The sequence below is a fragment of the Scyliorhinus torazame genome, chromosome 5 (genome assembly GCF_047496885.1).
Source record: "Scyliorhinus torazame isolate Kashiwa2021f chromosome 5, sScyTor2.1, whole genome shotgun sequence".
NCBI lineage: Eukaryota > Metazoa > Chordata > Chondrichthyes > Carcharhiniformes > Scyliorhinidae > Scyliorhinus > Scyliorhinus torazame.
The window spans coordinates 68,957,877-68,972,668 of NC_092711.1; the positions used below are offsets into that span (position 1 = coordinate 68,957,877).

Below are 14,792 nucleotides of genomic sequence, written 5' to 3' on the forward strand. Positions count from 1 at the left end.
CAAACAGCAAGGTGCCCAGCAAGGATGGAATTCCAGCTGAACTGCCCACACACGGAAAGTCCCATCGACTGTCACACCTTCCTGCCCTCCCCTTTTGGGCTGTGAGACTGGTCCACGAGATGCAATAAAAACTGCAGTGACAGAGGAGACAGCATCAACTACAGGGACATCTCACTCCTTCGAGTCAGGGGAAGACCTTCACTTGGGTGATGTTTAAAAGATTCATCTACTTGCAGACTGAGTTTATCCAGAAGCACAGTGCGGTTTCTGTGCTGACAGATCTACAGTGAACATGATCTTCTCCACACACCAGCTACAAGGGAAGAAAACAATTGGGATTTGACCTAAAGCATTTGTGCTGAGAAAGTGAAATGTTCTAATTACTGAGTGAAAGTAAACCTTTCAGTGCGAATCACAATTTACTGGTACAAATGGAAAAGGCACTAAAATGTTTCAATCTCTGAATATAAACTTCAGCCTTGAAGTCATGTTTCGGAGCTCACAAGCTGTGGAAAGCTTTGTGACTGTTTCCTCTTCCCTTTTGTAAACAAGCAGAGAAGTTAACCCTTTCCCCTGACAGCACGGCAATGATTTGAAATAACGACTTTGCCTTTTAAAGATTTGGCTTCATCCCATTTGTTGGGGTCATATTTCCGGCTGCGGGAATCATCGCGGGCGGGATGAAAATTTGCTGGAACATTTTGAAAATAATAATCTTTAGTCACAAGTAGGCTTACATTAACACAGCAATGAAGTTACTGTGAAAATCCCCTAGTCGCCACATTCCAGCGCCTGTCCGGGTACACAGAGGGAGAATTCAGAATGTCCAAATTACCGAACAGCACGTTTTTCGGGACTTGTGGGAGGAAACCGGAGCACCCGGAGGAAACCCATACAGACACGGTGAGAACATGCAGACTCCGCACAGACAATGACGCAAGCCGGGAATCGAACTTGGACCCTGGTACTGTGAAGCAACAGTGCTAACCACTGTGCTACCGGGCCGCCCCTTTAAAGGTCCTTTACCTTGGGCGGGACTTTCCGGTATGGGCTTGGGGAGTTTGGTAAGGTGGAGGAGTGCGACCGGAAAATCCCACCTGTTATCTTTCAAAATAAAATTCTTGGGAATGGGAAATGAGGGAGTTATCTCCGAGCTGATTGGAAATACCTGGACCTGTGTTCCTGAATGTCCCACTTGGAATAAAAGAGAAAAGTCACACCATCAAACGGGAATTGGAATAACTCAGCCTGGGTATAGTTCAATAGAACAGATCAATCTATCAGGGGGAGATGATGGGCTGGGGTAAAGTCACTGGGCTAGTCGGCCAGGACAATGCTCTGGGGACATGGGTTCAAACCCCATCATAGTCACTGGAGGAATTTAAATTCAGTTAATGGAAGCTGGTCTGAGTTACCATCTGGTTCAGTAATGATTCTGGTGTCCTTACCTGGTCTGGCCGAACCCTCAGTGAGGTGCTGGACTCTGAAATGGTCTTCAGGCAATTAGGAATGGCCACATCTCATGAAAAAAATACTTTAAAAAATAATCTGACATCCAGGTACATTCCAGTACATGAAAATAGTCAATATCTGGTGATGTTTGTACCTTTCCCTCTGCACTTTTTAAACTACAATCTTCTACACTTCCTGGGTCGGTATCCCTCTATTCCCATCCTATTCATGTATTTGTCAAGATGCCCCTTCAATGTTACTATCGTCCATGCTTCCACCACCTCCTCCGGCAGTGAGTTCAAGGCACCCACTACCCTCTGTGTAAAAAACTTGCCTCGAACATCAACTCTAATCCTTACCCCTTGCACCTTAAACCTATGCCCCTTAGAAATTGACCCCTCTACCCTGGGGAAAAGCCTCTGACTATCCACTCTGTCTATGCCCCTCATAATTTTGTAGATCTCTATCAGGTCGCCCCTCAACCCCCGTCATTCCAGTGAGAACAAACCGAGTTTATTCAACCGCTCCTCATAGCTAATGCCCTCCATACCAGGCAACATTCTGGTAAATCTCTTCTGCACCCTCTCTAAAGCCTCCACATCCTTCTGGTAGTGTGGCGACCAGAATTGAACACTATACTCCAAGTGTGACCTAACTAAGGTTCTATACAGCTGCAACATGACTTGCTAATTCTTATACTCAATGCCCCGGCCTTCTTGACTACCTTCTCCACCTGTGTTGCCCCTTTCAGTGACCTGTGGACTTGTACACCTAGATCTCGCTGACTTTCAATACTCTTGAGGGTTCTACCATTCACTGTATATTCCCTACCTGCATTAGACCTTCCAAAATACATTGCCTCATATTTGTCTGGATTAAACTCCATCTGCCATCTCTCCGCCCAAGTCTCCAAACAATCTAAATCCTGCTGTAGCCTCTGACAGTCCTCATCGCTATCCGCAATTCCACCAACCTTTGTGTCGTCTGCAAACTTACTAATCAGACCAGTTACATTTTCCTCCAAATCATTTATATATACTACAAACAGCAAAGGTCCCAGCATTGATCCCTGCGGAACACCACTAGTCACACCCCTCAAATTAGAAAAGCATCCTTCCATTGCTACTCTCTGCCTTCTATGACCTAGCCAGTTCTGTATCCACCTTGCCAGCTCACCCCTGATCCCGTGTGACTTCACCTTCTGTACGAGTCTACCACGAGGGACCTTGTCAAAGGCCTTACTGAAGTCCATATAGACAACATCCACTGCCCTACCTGCAGGGTAGGTCATCTTTGTGACCTCTTCGAAAAACTCAACAAGTTAGTGAGACACGACATCCCCTTCACAAAACCATGCTGCCTCTCACTAATACGTCCATTTGCTTCCAAATGGGAGTAGATCCTGCCTCGAAGAATTCTCTCCAGTAATTTCCCTACCACTGACGTAAGGCTCACCGGCCTGTCGTTCCCTGGATTATCCTTGCTACCCTTCTTAAACAGAGGAACATCATTGGCTATTCTCCAGACCTCCGGGATATCACCTGAAGACAGTGAGGATCCAAAGATCTCTGTCAAGGCCTCAGCAATTTCCTCTCTAGCCTCCTTCAGTATTCTGGTGTAGATCCCATCAGGCCCTGGGGACTTATCTACCGTAATATTTTTCAAGACACCCGACACATCATCTTTTTGGATCTCAATGTGACCCAGGCTATCTACTCACCCTTCCAGACTCAACATCCACCAATTCCTTCTCTTTGGTGAATACTGATGCAAAGTATTCATTTAGTACCTCGCCCATTTCCTCTGGCTCCACACATAGACTCCCTTGCCAATCCTTCAGTGGGCCAACCCTTTCCCTGGCTACCCTGCTGTTTATGTACGTGGAAAAAGCCTTGGGATTTTCCTTAACCCTATTTTCCAATGACTTTTCGTGACCCCTTCTAGCCCTCCTGACTCCTTGCTTAAGTGCTGAGTGAATCCCTTCCCACACACAGAGCAGTTGAACGGCCTCTCTCCAGTGTGACTGCTGGTGAATCAGCAGATCCATTTTGCCTTTGAAGCTCTTCTCACAGGCGGAACATTTAAAAGGTCTTGTGTCAGAGTGAACACGTTGGTGTGAAGTGAGGTGGGTAGACTGAGTGAATCCCTTCCCACACACAAGGTAGGTGAATGGTCTCTCCCAAGTGTGACCACGCTAGAAATAGCCCTTTAGTTCCAAAGGTGAAGTGGGGTTACGGGGAGAGAGAAGGGAAAGTGTGCCTGGGTGGGGTGTTCTTTTGTTGGGTTGGTGCAAACTCAATGGGCCGAATGGCCTCCTTCTGCACTGGAGGGATTCTATGATGCTGCAGACTTGTTGAGTTAATCTGGCATTTTCAGTTTTAATTCTAAATTACACACATTTTTAATTCATTAATTATATTTATTGAACCACTATACCATCAACTCCCAGGAGCAGTGTGTTGATGTTTCAGTTATTCTGGCCTTGGGTGACTGTGGAGTTTGCACATTCTCCCCGTGTCTGTGTGGGTCCCCTCCGGGTGTTGCAGTTTTCTCCCACAGTCCAAAGATGTGCAGGTTCGGTGGATTGGCCACACTAAATTGCCCCTTCGTGTCCAAAGGTTAGGCGGGGTTACGGGGATAGGGTGGAGGCATGGGCTTAGGTAGGGGGCCGGTTCCGAAGGCCGGTGCAAACTCGATGGGTCGAATGGCCTCCTTATGCACTGTAAATTCTATGATTCTGTAGGATTTTCTCTCTCAATCTGATCCGCTGGGTGTGTCTGGTGGCATTTTCCTGACGGTAGCACAATGGGTCGCACAGTTGCTTCACAGTGTCAGGGTTCCGAGTTCAATTCCCACTTGGGTCACTGTCTGTGCGGAGTCTGCACGTTCTCTCAGTGTCTGCATGGGTTACCTCCGGCTGCTCCGGTTTCCTCCCACAAGTCCCAAAAGACGTGCTTGTTAGGTGAATTGGACATTCTGAATTCTCCCTCTGTGTACCCGAACAGGCACCGGAGTGTGGTAACTAGGGGCTTTTCACAGTAACTTCATTGCAGTGTTAATGCAAGCCTACTTGTGACAATAATAAACATTATATGTTTGTGTATTTTAGGCAACAGGTGGAACCTCCTTGGTTCTCCCTGTTGTCCCCTCAGATATTCCATCTGTTTTTGGTTAATGTGTCTGAAGTCTGAGTTCTTCCAGTCCGTCTCCAATTCTCCTTCCTGTCTCGGGTATATTGGTCTAGGTAGCTTGGTGTTGCGATTTGTGTTGTTTAGTTGTCTGTCTGTCTGTCTCCAGCAGGTATTGTTGTCTCTCGATAATGACTGTGCTGCTACCCTTGCTTCTAGTCTTCTGAACATATCGGTGTTGGATCCAAGCTCCCGGATTGTCTGTCTTTCTCTCCGGGTAAGATTCTGTTTGTCTCTTGTATTTCACTGTGACAGGGCAGAGACCTGATTGAAGGGATTCAAACATGGGAGTTCTGGGAAAGATGGGCAAGGATTTGGGAGGTGACAACATGTTCAAAGTGTTTGGAGAGGAGAGGGAAGTTGAAGATGGGGCAGTAATTTATAAGTATGGCAGGCCAAGGGTTTGTTTTATTGAGGAGGGGTTGATGATGACAGATTTGAAAGACAGAGGGACAGTACCAGAAGAGAGAGAAATGTTGACAATATCCATGGACACAGGGTAGTTGGCTGATCAGTAGCTCAGTGGGAATAAGGTCGATGGAGCGGGAGCTGGGTCGCATGGACAAGATGAGCTCTGAGAGGGCATGAGGGGAGAGAAACTAGAGAAAGATGTGGGTTCAGGGCTCGGGAAAGGATTAAATTTAGAGACAGTTTGGTCCGGTGGGCTCGTGGGAGGGAGGGAAGCAGCAGAGGCAGCTGATCGGATTTACTCAATCTCAGTCACAAAGATGCTCCACAAGCGCCTCACACTTCTTGTTGGAGGTGAGGATGGAAGAGACAGGGAAGAGCGAGAGTACTTCAAAAGGATCTAACTTTTGTCAGAGAGGTATTTAACACAAATCAACTTTATTTGACTTTTAGCCCCTGTAAATGGGCTGGAGTTTGTTATCAGCAGAAAGAGACCCAAATGAACATGGTTCAGTCCTGAATGTGAGGAACAGCAAAATCCAATCACTGTGGTTCCTTATGGCCACGTTGGTGTCTCAGCAGGTTGGATGACTGAGTGAATCCCTTCCCACACTGAGAGCAGGTGAATGGCCTCTCCCCAGTATGAATTCGCTGGTGACTCAGCAGGGCAGATGACTGAGTGAATCCCTTCCCACACTTGGAGCAGGTGAATGGCCTCTCCCCAGTGTGAATTCGCTGGTGACTCAGCAGGGCAGATGACTGAGTGAATCCCTTCCCACACTTGGAGCAGGTGAATGGTCTCTCCCCAGTGTGAATTCGCTGATGTTCAGTGAGCTGAGTTGATCGCCTGAACCCAGTCCCGCAGTGAGAGCACCTAAACGGTCTCTCGTCAGTGTGAACATGTTGATGGCGCATCAATTCCCCAGAACCTTTATAGAACTTCCCGCAGTCTGAACATTGGAACGGTCTCTCATCAGTGTGAACTCGCTGGTGTGTCTGCAGGGCGGATGAGTGACTGAATCCCTTCCCACACTGAGAGCACGTGAATGGTCTCTCTCCAGCGTGAATACGTTGATGTTTCTGCAGGGTGGATGAATCACTGAATCCCTTCCCACACATAGAGCAGCTGAATGACCTCTTCCCAGTGTGAACTCGCTGGTGTCTCCGCAGGTTGGCTGAAAAAGTAAATCCCTTCCCACACTTGGAGCAGGTGAATGGCCTCTCCCCAGTGTGAATACGTTGGTGTTTCCGCAGGGCGGATGACTCAGTGAATCCCTTCCCACACTTGGAGCAGGCGAATGGTCTCTCCCCACTGTGACTGCGTCGATGAGTTTCCAACTTGGATGGGGAAGTGAATCCTTTCCCACAGTCTGCACATTTCCACGGTTTCTTGTCAGTGTGACTGCATTTGTGGCTTGTGAGGCCTGATGATCGAGCAAATCCTCGTCCACACACACAACACGTGTACGGTTTCTCCCCACTGTGGATGATGCTTTTTCCTTCCATGTTCAAAGTACGATGATATTCAGGATATGATAAATTGAGGACTCTGTCAGATCCTGATGTGATGCTTGGTTTGAGTTTCCGGACTTTGAAGCCTCCCCTTCGAACACCCTGTGAAACTGATTGAAAACAATAAATAGGGAGTGAGAGAGAACCCACAGAAACACAAAGGCAGGTTGTAAAATTGAGCTGAATGAATCTGGTCATTTGTGGGGCCGGCGCTGGGAAAAAGTGACCATGAAAACTGCTGGATTGTTGTAAAAACACAACTGGCCTCTTTGGGAGGAGCGAGAAAGAGGTGAAGAGGGATTTTGTATATCTACAAGACATATTAAGAGAGTAGTTGGCAAAGCAAATTCGATCTTGAGTTTCATAATCAGTAATATTGATACCAAAACTAAGCTTCTGGTGGCACAGTGATTAGCACTGCTGCCTCACAGCACCAGGGACGCGGGTTCGATTCCGGCCTTGGTGACTGTCTGTGTGGAGTTTGCACTTTCTCCCTGTGTCTGCGTGGGTTTCCACCCAGTGCTCAGGTTTCCTCCAACAGTCCAAAGAAGAGAAGGTAGGTGGATTGGCCTTGATAAATTGTCCCTTAGTGTCCAGGGATGTGCAGATAAGGTGGGGCTATGGGGTTACAGGGACAGTGCAGGGGTGTGGGCCTAGGCAGGGTGCCCTTTCAGAGGATAGGTGCAGGGTCGATGGGCCGAATGGCCCCCTTCTGCACTGTAGGAATTTTATGGTTCTAATTATATATTATGAATCTTTATAAAGCTCTGGTCACCACTCTTCATTGGATTGGATTTGTTTATTGTAACGTGTACCAAGGTGAAAAGTATTTTTCTGCGAGCAGCTCTACAGATCATTAAGTACAGGAAAAGAAAACAAAATACATAACAGGCAACTCAAGGTATACAATGTAACTACATCGACACCGGCATCGGGTGAAGCACACGGGGGTGTAGCGTTAATCAGGTCAGTTCATAAGAGGGTCGTTTAGGAGTCTGGTAACGGCGGGGAAGAAGCTGTTTTCGACAATGTTCAAGCGTGTTCATCTTCAGGAAGAATGTGAAGGTTCTTGAGAAGGTGCAGAGGAGATTCACCAGAATGGTTCCAATAAAGGAGGTTGAGGGGAGATTTGATTCAGGTCCACAACATTATGCCAGGTTTCCATCAGGTGGACTAAGAAACTCTGTTTCCAGTCACTGATCGTACAAGCAGTCGGGACACAGATTTAAAGTTTTGGGTAAAGCCTGGATTGAACAATATAAGATCCTGAGGGGTCTTGACAGGGTGGATGTGGAGAGTAGAGGATGTAGAATCTGGAACAAGGGGGTCACTGTTGCAAAATAAGGGGTCACCTATTTCAGATGGGGATAAGGATTTTTTTTTCTCTTGAGGGTTGCAAGACAGGGATTGGCACAGTGGTTAGCACTGCTGCCTCACAGCACCAGGGACTCAGATTCAATACCGACCCTGGGTGACTGTGTGGAGTTTGCACGTTCTCCCCATGTCTGTGTGGGTTTCCTCTGGGTGCTCCAGTTTCCTCACACAGTTCAAAGATGTGCAAGCTCGGTGGATCGGCCATGCTAAATTGCCCCTTCGTCTCCAAGGATGTGCACGTTGGGTGGGGTTATGAGGATGGAGTGGGTGGGATGGGGGGTGGCCTGGGTGGAGTGCTCTTTCAGAGGGTTGGTGCAGACCTGATGGGCCGAATGGGCTCCTTCTGCACTGTAGGGATTCTATGACTTTGGAACTTCCGTCCTTCAAATGCAGTGGAAGTAGTGTCCTTGAACATTTTTTTAAAAATAAATTGAAGTGCCCAATTCATTTTTTCCAATTATTGGGCAATTTGGCGTGACCAATCCACCCAACCTGCACATCTTTGGGTTGTGGGGGTGAAACCCATTCAAACAAGGGGAGAATGTGCAAACTCCACACAGACAGAGACCCAGAGCCTTGATCGAACCTTGGACCTCGGCGCCGTGAGGCAGCAGTGCTAACCACTGCACCACCGTGCTGCTCGGTCTTTGAATATTTTTAAGGCAGAGATGGATAGATTCTTGATAAGCAAGAGGGTGAAAGGTATCGGGGTCGGCAGGAATGTGGAGGGAGGTTAACATTTTTGAATGATGGAGCAGGCTCAAGGGGCCGACTCCGGGTTTGTATGTAAGGAGCAGGCTCGAGCAGCCGACTCCTAATTTGTGTGTAAGGAGCAGGCTCGAGGGGCCGACTCCCAGTTTGTGTGTAAGGAGCAGGCTCAAGGGGCCGACTCCTAGTTTGTGTGTAAGGAGCAGGCTCGAGGGTCCGACTCCTAGGTTGTGTGTAAGGAGCAGGCTCGAGGGGCCGGCTCCTAGTTGTGTGTAAGGAGCAGGCTCGAGCGGCCGACTCCTAGTTTGTGTGCAAGGAGCAGGCCCGAGGGGCCGACTCCTAGTTTGTATGTAAGGAGCAGACGTGAGGGGCCGGCTCCAAGTTTGTGTGTGGGCTCGAGGGGCCGACTCCTGGTTTGTATGTAACGAGCAATCTCGAGGGGCCGACTCCTGGTTTGTGTGTAAGGAGCAGGCTCGAGCGGCCGACTCCTGGTTTGTATGTAACGAGCAATCTCGAGGGGCCGACTCCTAGTTTGTGTGTAAGGAGCAGGCTCGAGGGCCGACTCCTAGTTTGTGTGTAAGGAGCAGGCTCGAGGGGCCGACTCCTAGTTTGTGTGTAAGGAGCAGGCTTGAGGGGCTGACTCCTGGGTTGTGTGTAAGGAGCAGGCTCGAGCAGCCGACTCCTAGTATGTATGTAACGAGCAATCTCGAGGCGCCGACTCCTAGTTTGTATGTAAGGAGCAGGCTCGAGGGGCCAACTATTTTTTTCAGAGACCCAAAAATTGTTTTTACTGTCCTAATGATTTTCCAGAGATCCAGGCATGAATCTCAGCAAGGCTGAAGGTAAAATTTTAATTAATTGAAAGTCTACTGCTGACCATGATGGCACTGCGAGCCTGGACAGGATGCCAACTCTCCCGGATTGACTGACTGGAGTCTCCAGGATTTGATTTTATTCATTTGTGGGAGTCACTGGCTGGGCCAACATTTATTGCCCATCCCTAATTTCCCTAGAAATGAGTGGCTTGCTCGGCCAATTGTCGATTGTTATAAAGACCCATCTGGTTCACTCATGTCCTTCAGTGAAGGAAATCTTCTATCCTTACCTGGTCTGGCCTACGTGTGATTCCAGATCCACAGTTAACTGGCTGACTCTTAAAATGCTCTCTGAGATGCACTCAGTTCAAGGGCAATTAGTGTTGGGCAGTGAATGCTGGCCCAGCCAGCGACACCCACATCCCGTGAATGAATAGAAAAGAAAATCTGCCATCCTTACCTGGTCTGGCCGACATGAACATAGAGTGCAGAAGGAGGCCATTCGGCCCATCGGGTCTGCACCGACCCACTTAAGCCCTCACTTCTACCCTATCCCCGTAACCCAATAACCCCTCCTAACCTTTTTGGACACTAAGGGCAATTTAGCATAGATTATCATAGAATTTACAGTGCAGAAGGAGGCCATTCGGCCCGTCGAGTCTGCACCGGCTCTTAGAAAGAGCACCCTACCCAAGGTCAACACCTACACCCTATCCCCATAACCCAGTAACACGGGGAGGATGTGCAGACTCCGTACACACAGTGACCCAGCGGGGAATCGAACCTGGGACCCTGGCGCTGTGAAGCCACAGTGCTGGCCACTTGGTGCTGCTGTGTTGCCCAATCCATTCTTTTATTTCCTCTAGACCCAACTAACCTAACGCACCCTCGGATGACCTCCCACATTCAACCTCCCTGTAATATTGAGTGAATCCAAAACTCTTGCTTATTCACACCAAGACGTGGTCACCCATCACCCCTGGCTCACTGACCTATAAAATTTCCCGTTAAAGAAGCACCTTTTCCTCCAGGGTTGTGTCTCCCTATCTCTGTCATCCCATGCAGCCGCCGAGATGTTTGCTCTCATCTAATTCTGGACGCAGACTGAGATAGACAATTGTTAATCAGGAAGGGAATCAAGGTTATGGGGATAAGACGGGAAAGTGGAGTTGAGGAGATCAGATCAGCCACGATTTCATGGAATGGCAGGGCAGACTCGATGGGCCGAATGGCCTACTTCTGCTCTGCATCTTACATCTTATGGTCATGAGCATTTGCAATATTAATCACTCTATGAATGGTGGCTGTTCTTTCAGTTGCCTGATAGCCAAGCTCTGGAAATTCTTCCTTCAACCTCCGCTGCTCACTCCTTTACTTGCCTATTTTAAAACCTACCTTGTACAAGCTTTGTCCACCTGCTCTGATATCTCCCTGTGTGGCTCAGTGTCAAATGTTGCTTTGAATTGGGCGACACCTCGATGCCTTAGAAAAAAAAATGGATCAAATTGAAGCATGTTTCTCTCTTTCAAATCCTCGACATGTTGCATAATTACTCTTGGTGGCTGAGGGTGCACCAGGATGTCCATCGCCACCTGAACCAGTGTCGCCTCTGCGTCCACATGAATCCAGCTCTTGAGAACAGAAAGGTCCCAAAGGAGACTCTCCCCTGGCCACCGGGATCGAGGCCCCGCCCACACTATTGCGTCACATACGGCGCATGCGCTTCACTCCCGACTGATTAGTGGCGGCCAGTTACCTGGGCCTGTTCATGGGGAAAAGCCTCGGCGTTCCAAACCCGGGGCCTCCGGTTCTTATTGAGGTTGTGAGACCTGCACTGGGTGTTTATGAAGCCTCCGCTCCCTCTCCAACCCCACTCCCGGCTCCATTCCTCCCTCCGGCCCACCGACTCTCACCCGTTCAGAAAACCGTCTCCCGCACGCACAGGGCCCCGAGCAAAGTGACACTGCGCATGCTCCACATACAGCCCAGCATTGCGCCTGGGCAGTTCGCTCCTGTGGAGTGAATAGAGTACTTGCACACCCGAAGTGAATGCTGGGTATGTCAGCGCCATTGAACCGTGAAACTGCAGAGAAAATAAATTTTTACCCAACTGAGATGAATTGCTTTTCAAAAATTTCAGACTCATTGTTGTGAATAGATGATCGCTTAGATATATTTTTGAATGTTTCTAATTAAGGGGCAATTTAGAGTGTCCAATTCACCTACCCTACACATTTTCTTGGGATTATCATAGAATTTACAGTGCAGAAGGTGGCCATTCGGCCCATCGAGTCTGCACCGGCTCTTGGAAAGAGCACCCTAACCAAGGTCAACACCTCCACCCTATCCCTATAACCCAGTAACTCCACCCAACACTAAGGGCAATTTTGGACACTAAGGGCAATTTTATCATGGCCAATCCACCTAACCTGCACATCTTTGGACTGTGGGAGGAAACCGGAGCACCCGGAGGAAACCCATGCACACACGAGGAAGATGTGCAGACTCCGCACAGACAGTGACCCAAGCCAGAATCGAACCTGGGACCCTGGAGCTGTGAAGCAATTGGGCTATCCACAATGCTACCGTGCTGCCCGGGATGTAGGGGGTAAAACCCATGCAGACATGGGTGTGACCCGCGGCCGGATTGAACACAGGTTCTCGGAACCGTGAGAAGCAGTGCTGACTTCCGGTTGTGGCTATGCGGAGCTAAGCCGCACATTCGGCGGTTCCCGCTAAAACAGACTTTTGGGCTCTCCAGAGGAGCCCCAACGGAAATTTTTCGACGACTTCCAGTGTGGAAAGGTGATAGCAAGGTTCACCCCCATAGTATATGGATTGGACCAGGAGCGGAGCAGTCAAAAAAGCGTTTTTGGAGCAGCGAAAAATGCAAGGGAGAAAAAACAAGATGGCGGCGGGCAGAGATCAAGCGGCATGGGTGCAGGAGCAGCAGGAGTTTCTCAAGCGCTGATTTGAGGAGCTGAAGAAAGAGGTGCTGGCGCCAATGCTGACGGCGAAAGAGGGGTTAGCGGAGACGCAGAAGGCGGCGATCAGGGAGGTGCGGGAAAAAACACGGAGAACGAGGATGAGATCTTGGGCCTGGCGGTGAAGATGGAGGCACACGAGGCGCTGCACAAGAGGTGGGCGGAAAGATTTGAGGACCTGGAGAACAGGTCAAGGAGGAAGAATCTTCGGATTCTGGGTCTCCCTGAAGGAGTGGACGTGGCTGATGCTGGGGCATATGTGAGCACGATGCTCAACTCGCTGATGGGTACGGGGGCCTTTACGAGTCCCCTGGAGCTAGAAGGGGCTCATCGGGTCCTGGCGAGGAGACCCAAGGCCAACGAGCCGCCAAGGGCAGTAGTGGTGAGATTTCACCATTTCGTGGATAGAGAATGTGTCTTGAGATGGGCCAAGAAAGAGCGGAGCAGCAGGTGGGAGAATATGGAGATCCGAATCTATCAGGACTGGAGTGTAGAGGTGGCAAAGAAGAGAGCTGGTTTTAATCGGGCCAAGGCGGTGCTCCATCGGAAGAAGGTGAGGTTCGGAATGCTGCAGCCAGCGCGATTGTGGGTCACGTTTCAGGATCGACACCACTACTTCGAAATGCCTGAGGAGGCTTGGACCTTTATACAAACTGAAAAGTTGGACTCAAACTGAGGGTTTGTGGTTGTGGGGGGGATGTCAGTTGTATACAGGGTTTTAACTATGCGCAAGGAATGTTCCACGAGTTGGGTGATGGATGGGGATGGGGGAAGAGATCTGATGGGGAGACTGTGAGAGAATGTGGGCGCCGGTGCTGGAGGGAGAGGAGGCACGGGGATGGGGGAATTGAGATAAGGCCACAACAGGAGCGGCGCCAGAGGGGGCGGGGCCGGCTCAGGAAAGCGCTGGCTTTTTCCCGCGCTAGTGAAGGACGGAAGGGGGTGGAGGAGCGCACACTGATTGCTGGGGAGGAGGGATTCCCACACGGGAGGGGTCAATGGGACAGCGGGGGAGGCCGGGGTCAGCAGGAGTCAGCTGACTTACGGGAGTGTTATGGGGGGAGCAAAAGAGCTAGATACAGATCTAGCGGGGGAGGGGGGAGGAAAAAGGGTTGCTGCTGCATTGGCCGATGGGGAACTGGAAACAGAAGAGGTGGTCGGGGCGGGGGCCCCCGGCTGGGAGACTGGAGAGTGCGGGAGGCGCGGGCACGGGACTGGCCTAGAAAAGAAGATGGCTAGTCGGCGGGGGGGGGGGGGGGGGGGGGGGGATCCAGCTGATAACTTGGAATGTGAGGGGCCTGAATGGGCTGGTTAAGAGGGCCCGAGTGTTCGCGCACTTAAAGGGACTGAAAGCAGACACAGTCATGCTTCAGGAGACACATTTGAAGGTGGCAGACCAGGTCAGGTTAAGAAAGGGATGGGTAGGACAGGTATTCCATTCGAGGCTGGATGCGAAGAACAGAGGGGTGGCAATACTGGTGGGGAGGCGGGTGTCGTTTGAAGCCAAGAATATTGTAGTGGACAATGGAGGTCGATACGTGATGGTGAGCGGTAAGTTGCAGGGGGCGTGGGTGGTATTGGTAAACGTATACGCCCCGAAGTGGGATGATGCTGGATTTATGAAGCGCATGTTGGGGCGGATTCCGGATCGGGAGGCAGGAAGCTTGATAAGGATGTAGCAGGTTACAGAGGGATATAGATAAGCTGCAGAGCTGGGCTGAGAGGTGGCAAATGGAGTTTAATGTAGAGAAGTGTGAGGTGATTCACTTTGGAAGGAGTAACAGGAATGCGGAATATTTGGCTAATGGTAAAGTTCTTGAAAGTGTGGATGAGCAGAGGGATCTAGGTGTCCATGTACATAGATCCCTGAAAGTTGCCACCCAGGTTGATAGGGTTGTGAAGAAGGCCTATGGAGTGTTGGCCTTTATTGGTAGAGGGATTGAGTTCCGGAGTCGGGAGGTCATGTTGCAGCTGTACAGAACTCTGGTTCGGCCGCATTTGGAGTATTGCGTACAGTTCTGGTCACCGCATTATAGGAAGGACGTGGAGGCTTTGAAGCGGGTGCAGAGGAGATTTACCAGGATGTTGCCTGGTATGGAGGGAAAATCTTATGAGGAAAGGCTGATGGACTTGAGGTTGTTTTCGTTGGAGAGAAGAAGGTTAAGAGGAGACTTAATAGAGGCATACAAAATGATCAGGGGGTTAGATAGGGTGGACAGTGAGAGCCTTCTTCCGCGGATGGAAATGGCTGGCACGAGGGGACATAGCTTTAAACTGAGGGGTAATAGATATAGGACAGGGGTCAGAGTTAGGTTCTTTAAGCAAAGAGTAGTGAGGCCATGGAATGCCCT

At 49.7% G+C, this 14,792-nt stretch overlaps 1 protein-coding gene across 5 annotated transcripts in view; it reads right to left on the reverse strand.

Annotated features, from left to right (window-relative positions):
• Positions 1–3,850: 3,850 nt before the first annotated feature.
• Positions 3,851–14,792, reverse strand: part of LOC140418280 (uncharacterized) — a 57,287-nt gene continuing 46,345 nt past the window's right edge. The window contains exons 1-3 of one of the 5 annotated variants that reach the window (XM_072501743.1): positions 11,371–11,397; positions 10,853–10,939; positions 3,851–6,670 (exon numbers count right to left, since the gene is read on the reverse strand). In XM_072501743.1, the coding sequence (XP_072357844.1) occupies positions 5,592–6,554 (963 nt within the window). In that variant the 5' untranslated portion in view covers positions 6,555–6,670; positions 10,853–10,939; positions 11,371–11,397 and the 3' untranslated portion in view covers positions 3,851–5,591. The other 4 variants (XM_072501744.1, XM_072501745.1, XM_072501741.1 and 1 more) reach the window with 4 other exon arrangements.